Source organism: Pseudophryne corroboree (genome assembly GCF_028390025.1).
Source record: "Pseudophryne corroboree isolate aPseCor3 chromosome 3 unlocalized genomic scaffold, aPseCor3.hap2 SUPER_3_unloc_10, whole genome shotgun sequence".
Lineage (NCBI taxonomy): Eukaryota > Metazoa > Chordata > Amphibia > Anura > Myobatrachidae > Pseudophryne > Pseudophryne corroboree.
Genome location: NW_026967494.1, coordinates 2,740,535 through 2,758,167, shown reverse-complemented (window position 1 = coordinate 2,758,167; position 17,633 = coordinate 2,740,535). Strand labels below are relative to the sequence as shown.

General features: G+C 48.9%; 1 protein-coding gene across 1 annotated transcript in view; it reads left to right on the top strand.

Moving 5' to 3' along the window:
* Positions 1 to 17,633, top strand: part of LOC134983236 (uncharacterized) — a 178,558-nt gene that overhangs the window by 134,679 nt on the left and 26,246 nt on the right. The window contains exons 14-16 of the mRNA XM_063948969.1: positions 2,291 to 2,363; positions 2,482 to 2,579; positions 7,651 to 8,050. Coding sequence (XP_063805039.1) covers positions 2,291 to 2,363; positions 2,482 to 2,579; positions 7,651 to 8,050 — 571 coding nt within the window. The remainder of the gene's footprint in view (positions 1 to 2,290; positions 2,364 to 2,481; positions 2,580 to 7,650; positions 8,051 to 17,633) is intronic.

Below are 17,633 nucleotides of genomic sequence, written 5' to 3'. Positions count from 1 at the left end.
CAGAAGATCCTGGAACTCACCAACAAGATCATTCAGCTGCTGACTGGAGAGGTGACTGCTGGGAATGGGACATTATACAGTAACACCAGGGGATGTGTCTGGGTGATGACTGGAGAGGTGACTGCTGGGAATGGGGCATTATACAGTAACACCAGGGAATGTGTCTGGGTGATGACTGGAGAGGTGACTGCTGGGAATGGGACATTATACAGTAACACCAGGGGACGTGTCTGGGTGATGACTGGAGAGTGACTGCTGTGAATGGGGCATTATACAGTAACACCGGGGACGTGTCTGGGTGATGACTGGAGAGGTGACTGCTGGGAATGGGACATTATACAGTAACACCAGGGGATGTGTCTGGGTGATGACTGGAGAGTGACTGCTGGGAATGGGACATTATACAGTAACACCGGGGGACGTGTCTGGGTGATGACTGGAGAGGTGACTGCTGGGAATGGGACATTATAAAGTAACACCAGGGGATGTGTCTGGGTGATGACTGGAGAGGTGACTGCTGGGGATGGGGTATTATACAGTAACATCGGGGAACGTGTCTGGGTGATGACTGGAGAGGTGACTGCTGGGAATGGGACATTATACAGTAACACCAGGAGACGTGTCTGGGTGATGACTGGAGAGGTGACTGCTGGGAATGGGACATTATACAGTAACACCGGGGGATGTGTCTGGGTGATGACTGGAGAGGTGTCTGCTGGGAATGGGACATTATACAGTAACACCAGGGGATGTGTCTGGGTGATGACTGAGGAGGTGACTGCTGGGAATGGGGCATTATACAGTAACACCGGGGGATGTGTCTGGGTGATGACTGGAGAGGTGACTGCTGGGAATGGGGCATTATACAGTAACACCAGGGGATGTGTCTGGGTGATGACTGGAGAGGTGACTGCTGGGAATGGGACATTATACAGTAACACCAGGGGATGTGTCTGGGTGATGACTGGAGTGGTGACTGCTGGGAATGGGATATTATACAGTAACACCGGGGGACGTGTCTGGGTGATGACTGGACAGGTGACTGCTGGGAATGGGGCATTATACAGTAACACCAGGGGATGTGTCTGGGTGATGACTGGAGAGGTGACTGCTGGGAATGGGGCATTATACAGTAACACCAGGGGATGTGTCTGGGTGATGACTGGAGAGGTGACTGCTGGGAATGGGGCATTATACAGTAACACCAGGGGATGTGTCTGAGTGATGACTGGAGAGGATGACTGCAGGTAATGGGACATTATACTGTAACACCGGGGGATGTGTCTGGGTGATAACTGGAGAGGTGACTGCTGGGAATGGGGCATTATACAGTAACACCAGGGGATGTGTCTGGATGATGACTGGAAAGGTGACTGCTGGGAATGGGACGTTATACAGTAACACCTGGGGATGTGTCTGGATGATGACTGGAAAGGTGACTGCTGGGAATGGGACATTATACAGTAACACCAGGGGACGTGTGCAGGTGATGACTGGAGGGGTAACTGCTGGGAATGGGACATTATACAGTAACACCGGGGGACGTGTCTGGATGATGACTGGAGAGGTGACTTCTGGGAATGGGGCATTATACAGTAACACCAGGGGATGTGTCTGGTGATGACTGGAGGGGTGACTGCTGGGAATGGGACATTATACAGTAACACCGGGGGATGTGTCTGGGTGATGACTGGAGAGGTGACTGCTGGGAATGGGATATTATACAGTAACACCAGGGGATGTGTCTGGGTGATGACTGGAGAGGTGACTGCTGGGAATGGGACATTATACAGTAACACCAGGGGACGTGTCTGGGTGATGACTGGAGAGGTGACTGCTGGGAATGGGATATTATACAGTAACATCAGGGAATGTGTCTAGTTGATGACTGGAGAGGTGACTGCTGGGAATGGGACATTATACAGTAACACCAGGGAAAGTGTCTGGGTGATGACTGGAGAGGTGACTGCTGGGAATGGGACATTATACAGTAACACCAGGGAATGTGTCTGGGTAATGACTGGAGAGGAGACTGCTGGGAATGGGACATTATACAGTAACACCAGGGGATGTGTCTGGGTGATGACTGGAGAGGCGACTGCTGGGAATGGGACATTATACAGTAACACCAGGAGACGTGTCTGGGTGATGACTGGAGAGGTGACTGCTGGGAATGGGACATTATACAGTAACACCAGGGGATGTGTCTGGGTGATGACTGTATCACTGTGTGTGTCAGGTATCTATAAGGTGTCAGGATGTCACTGTCTATGTCTCCATGCAGGAGGGGGAGTATATAGAGGAACACAGGGGTCTGTACAAGGACGTGATGATGGAGAATCACCGGCCCCTCACATCACTGGGTAAGAGGAGACTGTTATGTATTGTACAGGGGAGAGCAGGTATGGGGGCCCCTATATACACACATCATCTGATAATCACATATATACACTGTACTCAGTCACTGTGTGTCTCCTACAGATGGGCCCGGTAACAGAGATACCCCAGAGAGATGTCCCCGTCCTCTGTATTCCCAGGATTGTACAGAGGAGAATCACAGGATCCCACAGGACGATCAGGTAGGAGGGATTTAGGGTGAGAGTAGAGCAGCGTGACTTATACACTGATATTATACTGTTTCACCTCAGTTTAATCACTATGTAAATGCCATTGTATTTTCTGCTGCTGGGTACACTGGGCTCCACAAGGATTAACATCGGGTGTAGAGTAGGATCTTGATCCGAGGCACCAACAGGCTCAAAGCTTTTGACTGTTCCCAAAATGCACAGTGCCGCCTACTCTATAGCTCCGCCTCTTCTATAGGCCCCACCTCTTCTATAGCCCCCACCTCTTCTGTAGCCCCACCTCCTCTATAGCCCCACCTCCTCTATAGCCCCACCTCCTCTATAGTCCCACCTCCTCTATAGCCCCGCCTCCGTGCACAGGAGCTCAGTCTGTAAGTTGGAGTCTTGCAGTAAGCAGGCACATAACAGGGGTGCTGCATTAGGCAGCCTATTGATGGCTTTATTGTAAAGGAAAAGACTGAAGAGTCTTCTGACAGAGTAACAGGGCTGCAGCCGGCAACGTCTCCCAGACTTCCCTGACTGCAGCTCCATCACCCCCAGCGGCGCTGTATACTCCCGCGCCCTGGTTGCCGGGTCACTGCAGCGGAGGCTCCGGTTCTTTCACAACATCAGTCACACACTCGCCGCCGTCCTCCCGGATCGTGGGGGCCGCAGGTACGGGGGAGGTAAGGGGTCTCTCTGGCCGCACTTTACCGCGATCCAGCGATCTAGTAAAGGGTATTTCACTCGGCGTGCTATTCCTATATTGCTATACCTGAGGGACTAAGTGTCTCAGATTTCTTTCTGTATAATATAGGATTGTATCACAAGATATACTTGCTGTGTATTTTTCCTTGTGATTTATAGTCACCATATTGATTTATATCTCTTGAACTCCCGGTTTGTGCTGTCATAGTCACATCACCAAGTGTTCTTGCTGGGTATATTGCTGCTACACCTTGTACCAGGTTGCCCGATATTGTGCACGCTCTTATGTCTGCTACACGTGGAAATGACGCTGGGGCTTCTCCCACACTGCGTGGTAGTGAGGCCGTAGACGTAATGGAGGAAATGGTTGTTTCCTCTGCTCTACAAGTAACTACCGTCACCTCCCTGAAGGAACCGACGGATAGACGTGTGGAGGGCTGTTTAAAAGCGATTTATACCCTAGCAGGGGCTGTGCATAGGCCATCCATTGCAGCAACTTGGGCTGCTGAAGCTGTTGAGGCGTGGGCTCAGGAGTTTGAGGCGGATCTGCCTTCCAATGCGTCTGAGCATATTCGACAATGTCTCTCGTATATTACCACGGCTTCTCTATTCCTTAAGTAGGCAGCCCCCGATGCCGGGGTGCTCGAGACCAAGGCTGCTACTATGTCTGTCTTGGCCAGACGTATCCTTTGGTTGAGATTCTGTTCGGTGGATGTGGTTTCCAAGAAAACCCTGCAGGTGCTTCCTTTCAAGGGAGACATTCTCTTTGGAGAAGACCTCAATAAGATTGTGGCTGATCTGGCTACTGCTAAAACTGCTTGCCTACCTAGTACGGCTCCTTCCGCACAGAAGGCTAAAAGTACTTTCCCTCTGCCCTTTCGTCTTCCATGAAAAGCAAAAGGTCAGGCGTGCCCAAAGCAAGCTCGTGCTTCCAGACCTGCCAAGCCCAGACCGAATCGTGCCTGGGCCGCCCATCAGCCTGCTTCTAAAACTGACAAGCCTGCCACATAACGGGGCATGCCTCCCACTGGGGGATCCCAAGGTGGGGGGCCGACTTCCAGGTTTTGCCCAGGAATGGTTGCAGACCACTTCGGATAACTGGGTAAGGGAAGTCGTCGCTCGAGGTTACGCCATACCCTTCAAGAATCGTCCCCCTCATCGATTTTGTTTGACAGATGTGCCTCTGGATTCGGCAAAAGCAAACACTTTGCATTCGGTGGTACACTCCCTCCTGATCAAAGAGGCAACGGGTACTATTCATTGCTGTTCCTAGTCCCGAAACCGGACGTTCCTCACGGCCCATTCTCAATCTGAAGTCCTTGAACAAGCATGTGCGGGTCTCCCAAGTTTCGTATGGAAACTCTGAGCTTTGTTGTTCTGGCCTTGGAGCCTGGGGGCTTTATGGTCTCCCTGGACATACAGGATGCCTTCCTGCATATTCCTATTGCGGTATCTCATCAGCAGTACCTGAGGTTTGCGGTGTGCAACCTACGTTACCAATTTCGGGCGTTACCCTTTGGTTTGACAATGGCTCTCCGAGTTTTCACCAAAGTTATGGCGGTCATGACTGCTTCACTCTGCCGTCAAGGGGTCAGGATCCTACCGTCTCTGGATGAATTGTTGATCCTGGCGAATTCCCCAGATCTTCTCTTGTGTCATCTCGATCTGACGGTCCAGTGCATGAAAGCCCATGGGTGGCTCCCTGGTTCCTGCTCGGAGCATGGTACACCTGGGAGCGTTATTGGACACTCACCACCAGCAGTTGTTCCTGTCTAAGGAGAAAGTCCTGAAACTTCAGGACAGGATTCAATGCTTCCTATCTCGTCCGCAAGTGTTGATTCATTCGGCAATGCAAGTGCTAGGTCTCATGGTGTCGGCTTTCGACATGGTGGAGTATGCTCAATTCCATTCTCGCCCTCTGCAGAATTTGATTCTGTCCAAGTGGGATGCCCTGCCTCACCGTATCAGGTTTCACATGATCTCCTTGTCTCTGGGGGTCCGCCTGTCACTATGCTGGTGGCGCCAGGACCCACGGTTGTGCAGGGGCCGTCCCTTCTGGATATCCAACTGGGTCCTGCTGACGACGGATGCCAGTCTAAGAGGTTGGGGAGTAGCGTTGGAACAGCACTCTCTTCAGGGTCGGTGGACCAAGGAGGAGTCTCTACTCCCGATAAATATTCTGGAACTGCGGGCAGTGTTCAATGCGTTGACAATGGCCCAGCATCTCATACAGAACAGACCTGTTCAAGTAGAATTGGACAATGCCACTATGGTGGCGTACAGCATTCAGGGCGGCACTCAAAGCCGCATGGCATTGAGGGAAGTATCACAGATTCTTCAGTGGGTGGAACGTCATCTGACAGCCATATCAGCAGTGTTCATTCCGGGGGTCCTAAACTGGGAAGCGGACTTTCTCATTCATCAGGACGTAGATGCCAGAGAGTGGAGCCTCCATCCAGAAGTGTTTCAACTCCTCGTGGACAAGTGAGGCCTTCCAGATGTGGACCTGATGGCATCTCGACACAATCACAAGGGTCCAGTCTTTGGAGCAAGGACAAGGGATACTCAAGCTGCGTTCGTGGACGTTCTGGCAATTCCATGGAACTTTCAGATACCGTATGTGTTCCCTCCGGTGTCACTCCTGCCCAGAGTAATACGGAAGTTCAAGCAAGAAGGCGGAAACCTACTTCTGGTTGCTCTAGCGTGGCCCAGATGGCACTGGTTCTCCGATCTACTGGGTCTCTCGTGGGATCATCCCCTTCTACTTCCACAATGACCGGACCTCCTCGTTCAGGGCCCTTGTGTTTACCAGGATTTGGCCCTTCTGGCTTTGACGGCGTGGCTCTTGAAGCTTCCGTCCTGAGGGCCAAGGGTTTCTCTGAGGTGGTCATTCAAACTGTGTTGAAGGCCCGTAAGCCGGCTTCTGCTCGGATCTACCATAGAGTCTGGAATGCTTATTTCACATGGTGTGCGTCTCATAATCATGACGTTTTCAAGTTGAGTACGGCCAAACTATTGGCCTTTCTACAACAGGGCCTGGACTTAGGCCTGCGTCTGGCCTCCCTCAAGGTTCACATCTCTGCCATCCCTCAAGGTTCACATCTCTGCTTTGTTGGTTTGGTGTCAGAGAAAGATAGCTACCCTACCTGATGTCCATACATTCACTCAGGGTGTGCTGCGGATTCAGCCTCCATATGGGCCACCTGTGGCCCCTTGGGACTTGTCGTGGTTTTGGAGGCCTTGCAAGAGTTTGAGCCTCCTGCCTCTGCTGACCTTAAGTGGCTGTCCCTTAAGGTCCTCTTCTTGCTGGCGATTGTTTCAGATAGAAGGGTATTGGACTTGGGTGCCTTATCCTGTAAGTCTCCCTATTTCATTTTTCACCGTGACTGGGCGGTTCTTAGAATGCGGCCGGGTTATTTGCCTTTGGTGGTGTCTTCCTTCCACCTTAACCAGGAGATTGTGGTTCCGGCTTTTAATTCTCCTGAGTTGTCTTCCAAAGAGCGGTCTTTGGATGTGGTACGGGCTCTCCGTATCTATGTGAAGAGAACTGCCTCTTTTAGGAAATCTGATTCTCTTTTTGTGTTGTTTGGTTTTCACAAACGTGGCAGGCCTGCTTCCAAGCAGACTTTGGCCAGGTGGATTAGAATGGTGATTGTACATGGTTATGTACAGGCTGGTCGTCCGGTTCCTGCTACCATTAAAGCCCATTCTACTCGGTCGGTTGGACCTTCTTGGGCGGCCCACCATGGTGCAACCCTTGAACAGTTGTGCAAGGCGGCAATGTGGTCCGCTGGAACACGTTTATAAGGTTCTATGCCTTCGATACCGCTGCTTCCCAGGATGCTTCCTTTGGACACCGGGTTGTTGTGCCCGCTACAGTGCTTCCCCTCCCATAAGGAACTGCTTTAGGACATCCCCGATGTTAATCCTTGTGGAGCCCAGTGTACCCCGCAGCAGAAAACAAGATTTATGGTAAGAACTTACCGTTGTTAAATCTGTTTCTGCGAGGTACACTGGGCTCCACAAGGCGCCCACCCTGACACACTTCGCTTCTTTGGGTTGGTATTGGCATAGCCGCTGACACCCTTTCCTGTGGTGAGTTTGCGGTGTACTTGGCTACGAGCGATTGTCGTCTCTGATACCTGCTACTACATTGGGCTGGTTAACGAAACTGAGCTCCTGTGCACGGAGGCGGGGTTATAGAGGAGGCAGCGCAATGCATCTTGGGAACAGTCAAAAGCTTTGAGCCTGTTGGTGCCCCGGATCAAGATCCTACTCTACACCCGAATTTATCCTTGTGGAGCCCAGTGTACCGCGCAGAAAGAGATTTAACAACGGTAAGTTCTTACCATAAATCCTTTTTTTTCTGGTTATTTAGGTAGAACGTCTGTCTGATATTAAGGCAGAAGATATAGAGGAAGAAGAAGAGACGTATGTGATGGATATAAAGGCAGAAGATATAGAGGGAGAAGAAGAGACGTATGTGACTACTATAAAGGCAGAAGATATAGAGGGAGAAGAAGAGACGTATGTGACTGATATGAAGGCAGAAGATATAGAGGGAGAAGAAGAGACGTATGTGACTGATATAAAGGCAGAAGATATAGAGGGAGAAGAAGAGACGTATGTGGCTGATATGAAGGCAGAAGATATAGAGGGAGAAGAAGAGACGTATGTGACTGATATAAAGGCAGAAGATATAGAGGGAGAAGAAGAGACGTATGTGAGGGGTGATCAGCAGTGTAAGGAGGAGGAGATCCCTACAGATATCAGCACAGGTGAGTAATAAACACTTATTACAGAAGTCACATATTCTCATTGCTCAGTCACTACAGCAATCTCTTATCCTACACCCTCCTCCGCCATCAGCCCTGTTCTCAATTGGTTGTTTATAACACAAGGCTATCCATGACAAATATCACATGTAGAGAGTTATTACACACAACACGATAATGTTATTAAAAGTAACAAGCAGAAGTTTATTATTAGTGATTATATATAAATGTGTATATATGTATGTATGTATGTATGTAATATCATTAGAATTGTTTTTTGTGGAGTGCCTAATTTATATGCATTTTGTTAGATGATGCAGGTATGGAATATTTCCTGCTGTACAGTAGACCTGAGCTCACCAAATACAATTCGTATAAGATTCAGAAACAAAATGAAATTTGAATCTAGAACTTCAAGTAAAACAGAGTAAAAGCTTATCACAAGTACATATCTGTATAATCATAAGACAAGCGTTTTGCACTTGTTGTCACCCTTGCATGGGCGGGCTTGTTCTTATCCACTCCAATTCACTCTACATCCAAATTGCGTGTCACCCAATGCATTTAATCAAAAGTGATTTCTTCAGGAGTGTTTTCTGTTAAAGGCTTTATCCTCAAATATCAGTTGTGTAGACTTGAAATAATTGTGTAACCTTCAGACGGTAATTGTGGACTTGTTCATGATGAACACATTCCTAATTACTTGTGAATAATAGTTCCTGCTCTGTGCAGTTCTGAGGTTATGACTTTAGGGAATGTAATGGCCAGATCCAATATTGCTCAATCTAAGGTTTCCCAGTAGCCTTACTACATACATAAATGTGTCTTGCATTACTATTTTCTCCGGCTGGTTCCACATCCATATATCCCCGTCCACCGACTTAGTCAAATCAGTTTTTTGTTTGGTGAGGAAGGAGTCCGGACCACGGTCACAGGGTGCTGTGTTTGGCAGCCCTAAGCTTTTTTATTTTATTTTTATAGTCTTACTACATAGTTTTTTGAGTGATCTTTCCTAACAGCGTCTTACACGCATATTGGAAAGAGTCGCTCCAACAACTATCTGACGGGACACAACAACGCTTACCCACGGTACAAGTGCTGTCTCGACGGGCGTCTGTGTTGGATATACTAGCAGGTCCAGCAGACGTTACCAGGCTGTGGCCGGAACATGTGGAGAAGGTAAGGCATCGGATCCGCTTAGAAGGGGAATACGGACACAGCCGCACTGTTTGGGGGGAGACTACCAAACAGTAGCTGGCACGCCACCACCACGGGTGCTCCAGCGCTAGGCCTTAGAAATCATAAGGCACTAGGATTAGTTTGAGGTGGCGATCCCTAGGGTTGATGTCAGCGGTGGGGAGTCAGATGCTCTCCTGGTCGCCCCTACCCCCAGATCCTGACCAGTTTCCGTGTGTCTCCCGCCATAAACTGATTGCCTCACTTCCGTCTGACGCTACCACGTAGGGACTCTGTCACAAGCATAGGCCGCTGCGTCTGTATACACTAAGTTTTCCGCTAGGAGATCGGGTCGCAGACGGGTGCGTCTGCATGCACTAACGTTCACTGAGCGTCTGTGTCCACTAAAAAGTTACCGGAGCGGTAGTGTACACTAGTAGCGTCTGGATCCACTCAGCGTTCGTGAACGTATTGATCGATCCTGGAAGCGGGGTGAGTCTACCTGTATCCCACTCTACTGGAGTACGGGTTATACAGCACTATCAACTTTTGTCAATATGCATAGTTACATTTTAGTGCCTATTGCATATGAGTCTGTGTACATTACTGTGGTTTTATTCGCAATGCGTCTGAATACGTTAAATAACTGTATAGAACAGAATGCAATAATATGTACTCCTACATACTTGAAATGTGTTCGTAGTTGATAATATGCTCATAAGACTAATATATATCATGTGACTGACCGCTAGTGTGAGTGCTGACTTTATGTATGTTTGTCAGTGGTTTCTTCTGAGCCTCAATGCTCGTGCTTGGGTTGGGGTGAAATTGATATCACTTTTATACATGTAAAGTGATTACAGTCACAGATTGTGTAGTATACTGTGAAAAGCTGATTATCATGTCTAAGAGCAGCAAAAGTGACGAGGTTACAATAACAGTAACACCAACACTCATAACATGTTTATCCTGTAAGGTGGGGTTATCAGCTCAGCATCTGGCACATGATGGGTTATGTGCAAATTGTTTTGAGTTTCAGCAGATTGCAAGGCAGATCCCTGTTCAACGACAAATAGATCCACCTTGGGCTATGTTTGCACAAGCCTTATCCAGTATACCTGACAGGTTCAACCTCAGGAATAGGGTACACTATTAACCCATACATGCAGCTCTCGACTTATGGTATAGACGACAGATGCTTGGGTGCAAGAAGTGGTATCTCTGGGTTATGTTTTCCCTTTAAAGAAGCAGCCTCCTCAAATGTTTTTTTTGCACCAGCCCATCTCATGTAGAGGCGAAGGCCAGAGCACTACAAGAAGCAGTTCAGAAATTACTTGATTCCGGGGTAATTATTCCAGTACCCCCGGCACAACAGGGGCAGGGTTTTTACTCCAACCTATTTTTGGTTCAGAAGCCAAATGGGTCATTCCGGCCAATTCTCAATCTCAAAATGTTAAAACAAATACATTTGGGTCCCAAGGTTCCACGTGGAGACGTTGCGCTCCATATTTTTGGCCATGGTACCAGGGGGTTACATGGTATCTCTGGATATACAGGATGCTTACCTGCATGTGCCTATAGCATTGTCCCATCAGTATTACCTCAGGTTCGCCATCCTCCAGCAACCTTTTCAGTTCCAGGCCTTACCCTTTGGGTTAGCCACAGCTCCCAGAGTATTTACCAAGATCATGGTTGTTATGGCAGCGTATCTCCGCAAGCATGGGATAAGGATTTTTCCATACCTCGACGATCTTTTAATCCTGGCACAATCCCAGGAATTGCATCTCCGACAGACAATAAATTGTCTACAGAAACACGGATGGCTCATAAATTGGGCAAAGTCGTCTCTGATTCCATCACAATGAATGATTCACTTGGAGGCTGTATTGGCTTCAAGTCTGCAGAAAATATTTTCTCTTACGTCCTAGAGGATGCTGGGGACTCCGTAAGGACCATGGGGGATAGACGGGCTCCGCAGGAGACATGGGCACTTTAAGAAAGACTTTAGATCTGGGTGTGCACTTGCTCCTCCCTCTATGTCCCTCCTCCAGACCCCAGTTTAATACTGTGCCCAGAGGAGACTGGGTGCATTTCAGGGAGCTCTCCTGAGTTTCCTGAAAGTATTTTAGTTAGGTTTTTTTATGTTCAGGGAACCTGCTGGCAACAGACTCCCTGCATCGTGGGACTGAGACCTACTTCTGTGAGTTTCAAGGCTCTGCTTCTTAGGCTATTGGACACCATTAGCTCCAGAGGGATTGGTACGCAGGATCTCACCCTAGCCGCCGTCCCCCTCGCAGAGCCGGAAGATAGAAGCTGGGTGAGTATGAGAAGAAAAGAAGACTTCAGAGGCGGCAGAAGACTTCATGATCTTCACTGAGGTAACGCACAGCACTGCAGCTGTGCGTCATTGCTCCCATACACCTCACACACGGCAGTCACTGTAAGGGTGCAGGGCGCAGGGGGGGGGGCGCCCTGGGCAGCATGTAAACCTCTTTTATGCCAAAAATTATATATATACAGCTAACCACTGTATATATAAGGAGCCCCCGGCAGTGTACAGTATATTTGAGCGGGACAGAAGCCCGCCGTCGAGGGGGTGGGGCTTCTCCCTCAGCACTCCCCAGCGCCATTTTCTCCACAGCACAGCGCTGAGAGGAAGCTCCCCGGACTTTCCCCTGCTCAATCACACGGTGAAAGAGGGTTTAGAAGTAGAGGGGGGGCACATAGTTGGCGGAAATTATAAGTAAAACAGTGCTACTGGGTAAACACATAATTATAGAGGGGTATATGCAATTGCGGTCGAATTCCCGAAATTGTCGAATTTCGGGTCATTTTCGGCACAAAAAAAAATTAGTCAATGCAGGTCAGTACTTTCCGTCAAAAAAACTTTTTGAAATTCGACTTTTTGCAAATTCGACTTTTCTGCAATGATACAAGTGCTGCAATTCGACCAAAGTGTATTCAATTCAAGTTTGGAAATTCGACAGCAGTGCTTTTAGACAGCAAATGCGTCATTTTCAATCCGCCACACTTTGGAGGGTGAAACCAATAAAAAAAAATTAAAACATGTTTTTTTTGTGTTTTTTTTTCTTGGTAATATCAGATCTATTTATATTAGAAGGGATTAGGTACTTGTTTTGTCTTTTTTGGAGGCACAAGTATTATTTATATATTTAATTTTTTTATTTATTTTTTATAGATGGAATGGTAAAATCCCGGAAAAAAATTGCATGGGGTCCCCCCTCCAAAGCATAACCAGCCTTGGGCTCTTCGAGCTGGTCCTGGTTCTAAAAATGCGGGGAAAAATTGGGCAGGGATCCCCCGTATTTTTAAAACCAGTACCGGGCTCTGCGCCTGGTGCTGGTGCAAAAAATACGGGGGACAAAAGAGTAGGGGTCCCCAGTATTTTTCACACCAGCATCGGGCTCCACTAGCTGGACAGATAATGCCACAGCCGGGGGTCACTTTTATGCAGTACCCTGCTGCCGTGGCATTAAATATCCAACTAGTCACCCCTGGCCGGGGTACCCTGGGGGAGTGGGGACCCCTTCAATCAAGGGGTCCCCCCCCCCCCCAGCCACCCAAGGGTCAGGGGTGAAGCCCGAGGCTGTCCCCCCCATCCAAGGGCATGCGGATGGGAGGCTGATAGCCTTGAGTAAAATGTCCGAATATTGTTTTTTCCAGTAGTACTACAAGTCCCAGCAAGCCTCACCCGCAAGCTGGTACTTGGAGAACCACAAGTACCAGCATGCGGGAGAAAAACGGGCCCACTGGTACCTGTAGTACTACTGGAAAAAAATACCCAAATAAAAACAGGAGACACACACCTTGATAGTAAAACTTTATTACATACTGCCGACACACACATACTTACCTATGTTGACACGCCGACTGCCACGGTCTCCGACGATCCGAGGGTACCTGTGAAAAAATTATACTCACCTTCCAGCGTCCAGAGGTACATCCACGTCCAGAAAATAATCCACGTACTTGGCAAAATAACAAAACGCAAAGACCCGACCAGCGAACTGAAAGGGGTCCCATGTTGACACATGGGACCCCTTTCCCCGAATGCAGAGAGACCTCTCAGTGACAGCTGTCACAGAAAGGTCTCTAAAGCCAATCAGTAAGCGCAACAGCTCACCTGATTGGCTGTGCGCTGTCTGAACTCAGACAGCGCATCGCACAGCACCGTCCATTACTTTCAATGGTGGGAACTTTGCGGCTAGCGGTGAGGTCACCCGCCGGTCAGCGGCTGACCGCGGGTTAACCCCACCGCTACCCGCAAAGTTCCCACCATTGAAAGTATCGGAGAGGCTTTGCGATGCGCTGTCTGACAGCTCAGACAGCGCACAGCCAATCAGGTGAGCGCCACGGAAGTAGCGCTTCCTGATTGGCTGAAGGGACTTCAGTGACAGGAGTCACGCGGTGTCCCGGCATTCGGGGAAAGGGGTCTGATATGAAAGCATGGGACCCCTTTCAGTCCGGTGGTTCGGGTGTTCGTTTTTTTTTTTTAACAAGTACGTGGATTATCTACCGGACACTGGATTGAGGTGAGTATAATTTTTTTCACAGGTACCCTCGGATCGTCGGAGACCGTGGCAGTCGGCGTATCAACATAAGTAAGTATGTGTGTGTCGGCAGTGTGTAATAAAGTTTTACTATCAAGGTGTGTGTGTCCTGTTTTTATTTGGGTATTTTTTTTCCAGTAGAACTACAGGTACCAGCGGGCCCGGTTTTCTCCCGCATGCTGGTACTTGTGGTTCTCCAAGTACCAGCTTGCGGGGGAGGCTTGCTGGGACTTGTAGTTCTTCTGAAAAAAAAACAATATTCTGACATTTTACTCAAGGCTATCAGCCTCCCATCCGCAGCCTTTGGATGGGGGGGACAGCCTCGGGCTTCACCCCTGGCCCTTGGGTGGCTGGGGGACGACGACCCCTTGATTGAAGGGGTCCCCACTCCCCCAGGGTACCCCGGCCAGGGGTGACTAGTTGGATATTTAATGCCACGGCCGCAGGGCACTATATAAAAGTGACCCCCGGCTGTGGCATTATCTGTCCAGCTAGTGGAGCCCGATGCTGGTGTGAAAAATACCCCTGCTCGTTTTGTCCCCCGTATTTTTTGCACCAGCACCAGGCGCAGAGCCCGGTGCTGGTTTTAAAAATACGGGGGATCCGCTGTCAATTTTTCTCCCGGATTTTTAGAACCAGGACCAGCTCGAAGAGCCCGAGGCTGGTTATGTTTTGGAGGGGGGACCACACGCCATTTTTTTTCCGGGTTTTTCCCATTTTTTTAAATCGCTGCAAAATCCGGCAAATCGGCCATTTTTCGCCCGCGGGACTGTCGAATCCGTTTTTCATTGAATATGGTGAATTCCGGCAGCCACCTGCCGGAATTCACCTGTCGAATTGTGTCGAATTAAAAAACGGCGATAATTTGCCGCGATTCGCCGTGAATTGCATATACCCCATAGTGTTTTTTCCTGGGTCATATAGCGCTGGGGTGTGTGCTGGCATACTCTCTCTCTGTCTCTCCAAAGGGCTTTGTGGGGGAACTGTCTTCAGATAAGAGGATTCCCTGAGTGTGTGGTGTGTTGGTACGTGTGTGTCGACATGTCTGAGCTAGAATGCTTTCAGGAGGAGGAGGAGGTAAAAATGAATGAGGTGTCTCCGTCGACAACGCCGACACCTAACTGGATGGACATGTGGAATGTTTTAAGTGCTAATGTAAATTTGTTGCACAAAAGATTAGACAAAGCTGAAGCTAGGGTACGGCCAAGGTCTCAACCCACGCCTGCCCCTATGTCGCAGGGACCTTTGGGGTCTCAAAAGCGCCCACTATCCAAAATTGTTGACACAGATACCGACACGGATTCTGACTCCAGTGTCGACTATGATGATGCCAGGTTACAGCCAAAAGTGGCAAAATGTATTCGGTATATGATTATTGCATTCAAAGAGGCTTTGCATATCACAGAGGAACCCCCTGTCTCAGACACGAGGGTACACATGTATAAGGGGAAGAAACCTGAGGTAACCTTTCCCTCCTCACATGAGTTGAACGAATTACTGTATGTGAAAAAGCTTGGGAATCTCAAGACAAAAAACTGCAGATTCCCAAGAGGATTCTTATGGCGTATCCTTTCCCGCCAACGGTCAGGATACGTTGGGAATCCTCCCCTAGGGTGGATAAAGCATTGACACGCTTATCCAAAAAGGTAGCGCTGCCATCCCAGGAAACGGCTGCCCTCAAGGATCCTGCTGACCGCAAGCAAGAGGTTACCCTGAAGTCAATTTATACACATCCAGGTACCTTACTCAGACCGGCTATTGCGTCGGCCTGGGTTTGTAGCGCTGTAGCAGCATGGACAGGTACCTCATCTGCGGAGATTGAGACCCTATATAAGGATTCTATGTTATTGACCCTAGGGCATATAAAAGATGCTGTCCTATATGAGAGATGCTCAGAGACCTTAGTCTACTGGGTTCTAGAATAAACGTTATGTTGATTTCTGCTAGACGAATCCTATGGACCCGGCAATGGACAGGTGATGCCGACTCAAAAAGGCATATGGAGGTTTTACCTTACAGAGGGGAGGAATTGTTTGGGGAAGGTCTCTCGGACCTGGTCTCCACAGCTACAGCTGGTAAATCAAATTTTTTGCCTTATATTCCCTCACAACCTAAGAAAGCACCACATTATCAAATGCAGTCCTTTCGATCACCAAAATACAAGAAAGTACGATGTGCGTCCTTTCTTGCCAGAGGTAAGGGCAGAGGAAAGAAGCTGCACAACACAGCTAGTTCCCAGGAACAGAAGTCCTCCCTGGCCTCTACAAAATCCACCGCATGACGCTGGGGCTCTACGCTAAAGGACTCCGCTCCAGTGGGGGCACGTCTTCGGGTTTTCAGCCACATCTGGGTTCACTCGCAGGTGGATCCCCGGGCCATAGAAATTGTTTTTCAAATCGGCCCTACCATCTTCTCCCCAGGAGAGGGAGACGGTGTTAAATGCAATTCACAAATTGTATCTTCAACAGGTGGTGGTCAAGGTTCCCCTGCTTCAACAAGGAAGGGGATATTACTCGACCCTGTTTGTAGTCCCGAAACCGGACGGTTCGGTCAGACCCATACTGAATTTAAAATCCCTGAACCTATACTTGAAAAGGTTCAAGTTCAAAATGGATTCGCTAAGAGCGGTCATCGCCAGCATGGAAGGGGGGGGATTTTATGGTATCTCTGGACATAAAGGATGCATACCTTCATGTCCCCATTTATCTACCTCATCAGGCGTACCTAAGATTTGCGGTACAGGATTGTCATTACCAATTCCAGACGTTGCCGTTTGGTCTTTCCACGGCCCGAGAGTTTTCACCAAGGTAATGGCGGAAATGATAGTGCTACTGCGAAAGCAAGGTGTCACAATTATCCCGTACTTGGACGATCTCCTCATAAAAGCGAGATCAAGAGAGCAGTTACTGAACAGCGGATTTCACAAGAGGGGATGGCCTGCTACTAAACAGACGTTAGCAAGATGGCTTCGAATGACTATTTCAGAAACATATTCTCGAGCTGATCTCCCTGTTCCGGCTGATGTCTCTGCTCACTCTACATTTAAGGTAGGTCCTTCATGGGCAGCGCAACATGGTGCTTCAGCAGAACAGACATGTAAGGCAGCCACATGGTCTTCCATTAACACATTCATTAGACATTATGCCATGGATACCTGTGCCTCTCATGACGCTGAATTTGGGCACAAGGTTCTCCTGTCTAATCAAGAGCGTCCCCACCACTAAAAATTGCTTTGGGAAATCCCATTTTCTCTTACGTCCTAGAGGATGATGGGGACTCCGTAAGGACCATGGGGTATAGACGGGCTCGCAGGAGACATGGGCACCCTGAGACCTTTTAATTGGTGTGAGCTGGCTCCTCCCTCTATGCCCCTCCTCCAGACCTCAGTTAGATTCTGTGCCCAGAGGAGACTGGTCATAAACTAGGGGAGCTCTACTGAGTTTCTCTGAAAAGTCTTTTGTTAGGTTTTTTATTTTCAGGGAGCACTGCTGGCAACAGACTCCCTGCATCATGGGACTGAGGGGAGAGAAGCAGAACTACTTTACTGATAGGCTCTGCTTCTTAGGCTACTGGACACCATTAGCTCCAGAGTGTCAGAACACAGGTGTCGTCCTCGCTGTTCGTCCCAGAGCCGCGCCGCCATCCTCCTCGCAGAGCCGGAAGATAGAAGCCGGGTGAGTATAGAAAGCAAGAAGACTTCAAAGGCGGCAGAAGACTTCAGATCTTCGTGAGGTACCGCGCAGCAGTCGTGCTACACGACATTTCTCCCCCACACACACACAACGGCACAGCAAGGGCGCAGGGGGGGCGCCCTGGGCAGCAATTTTTACCTCATATAT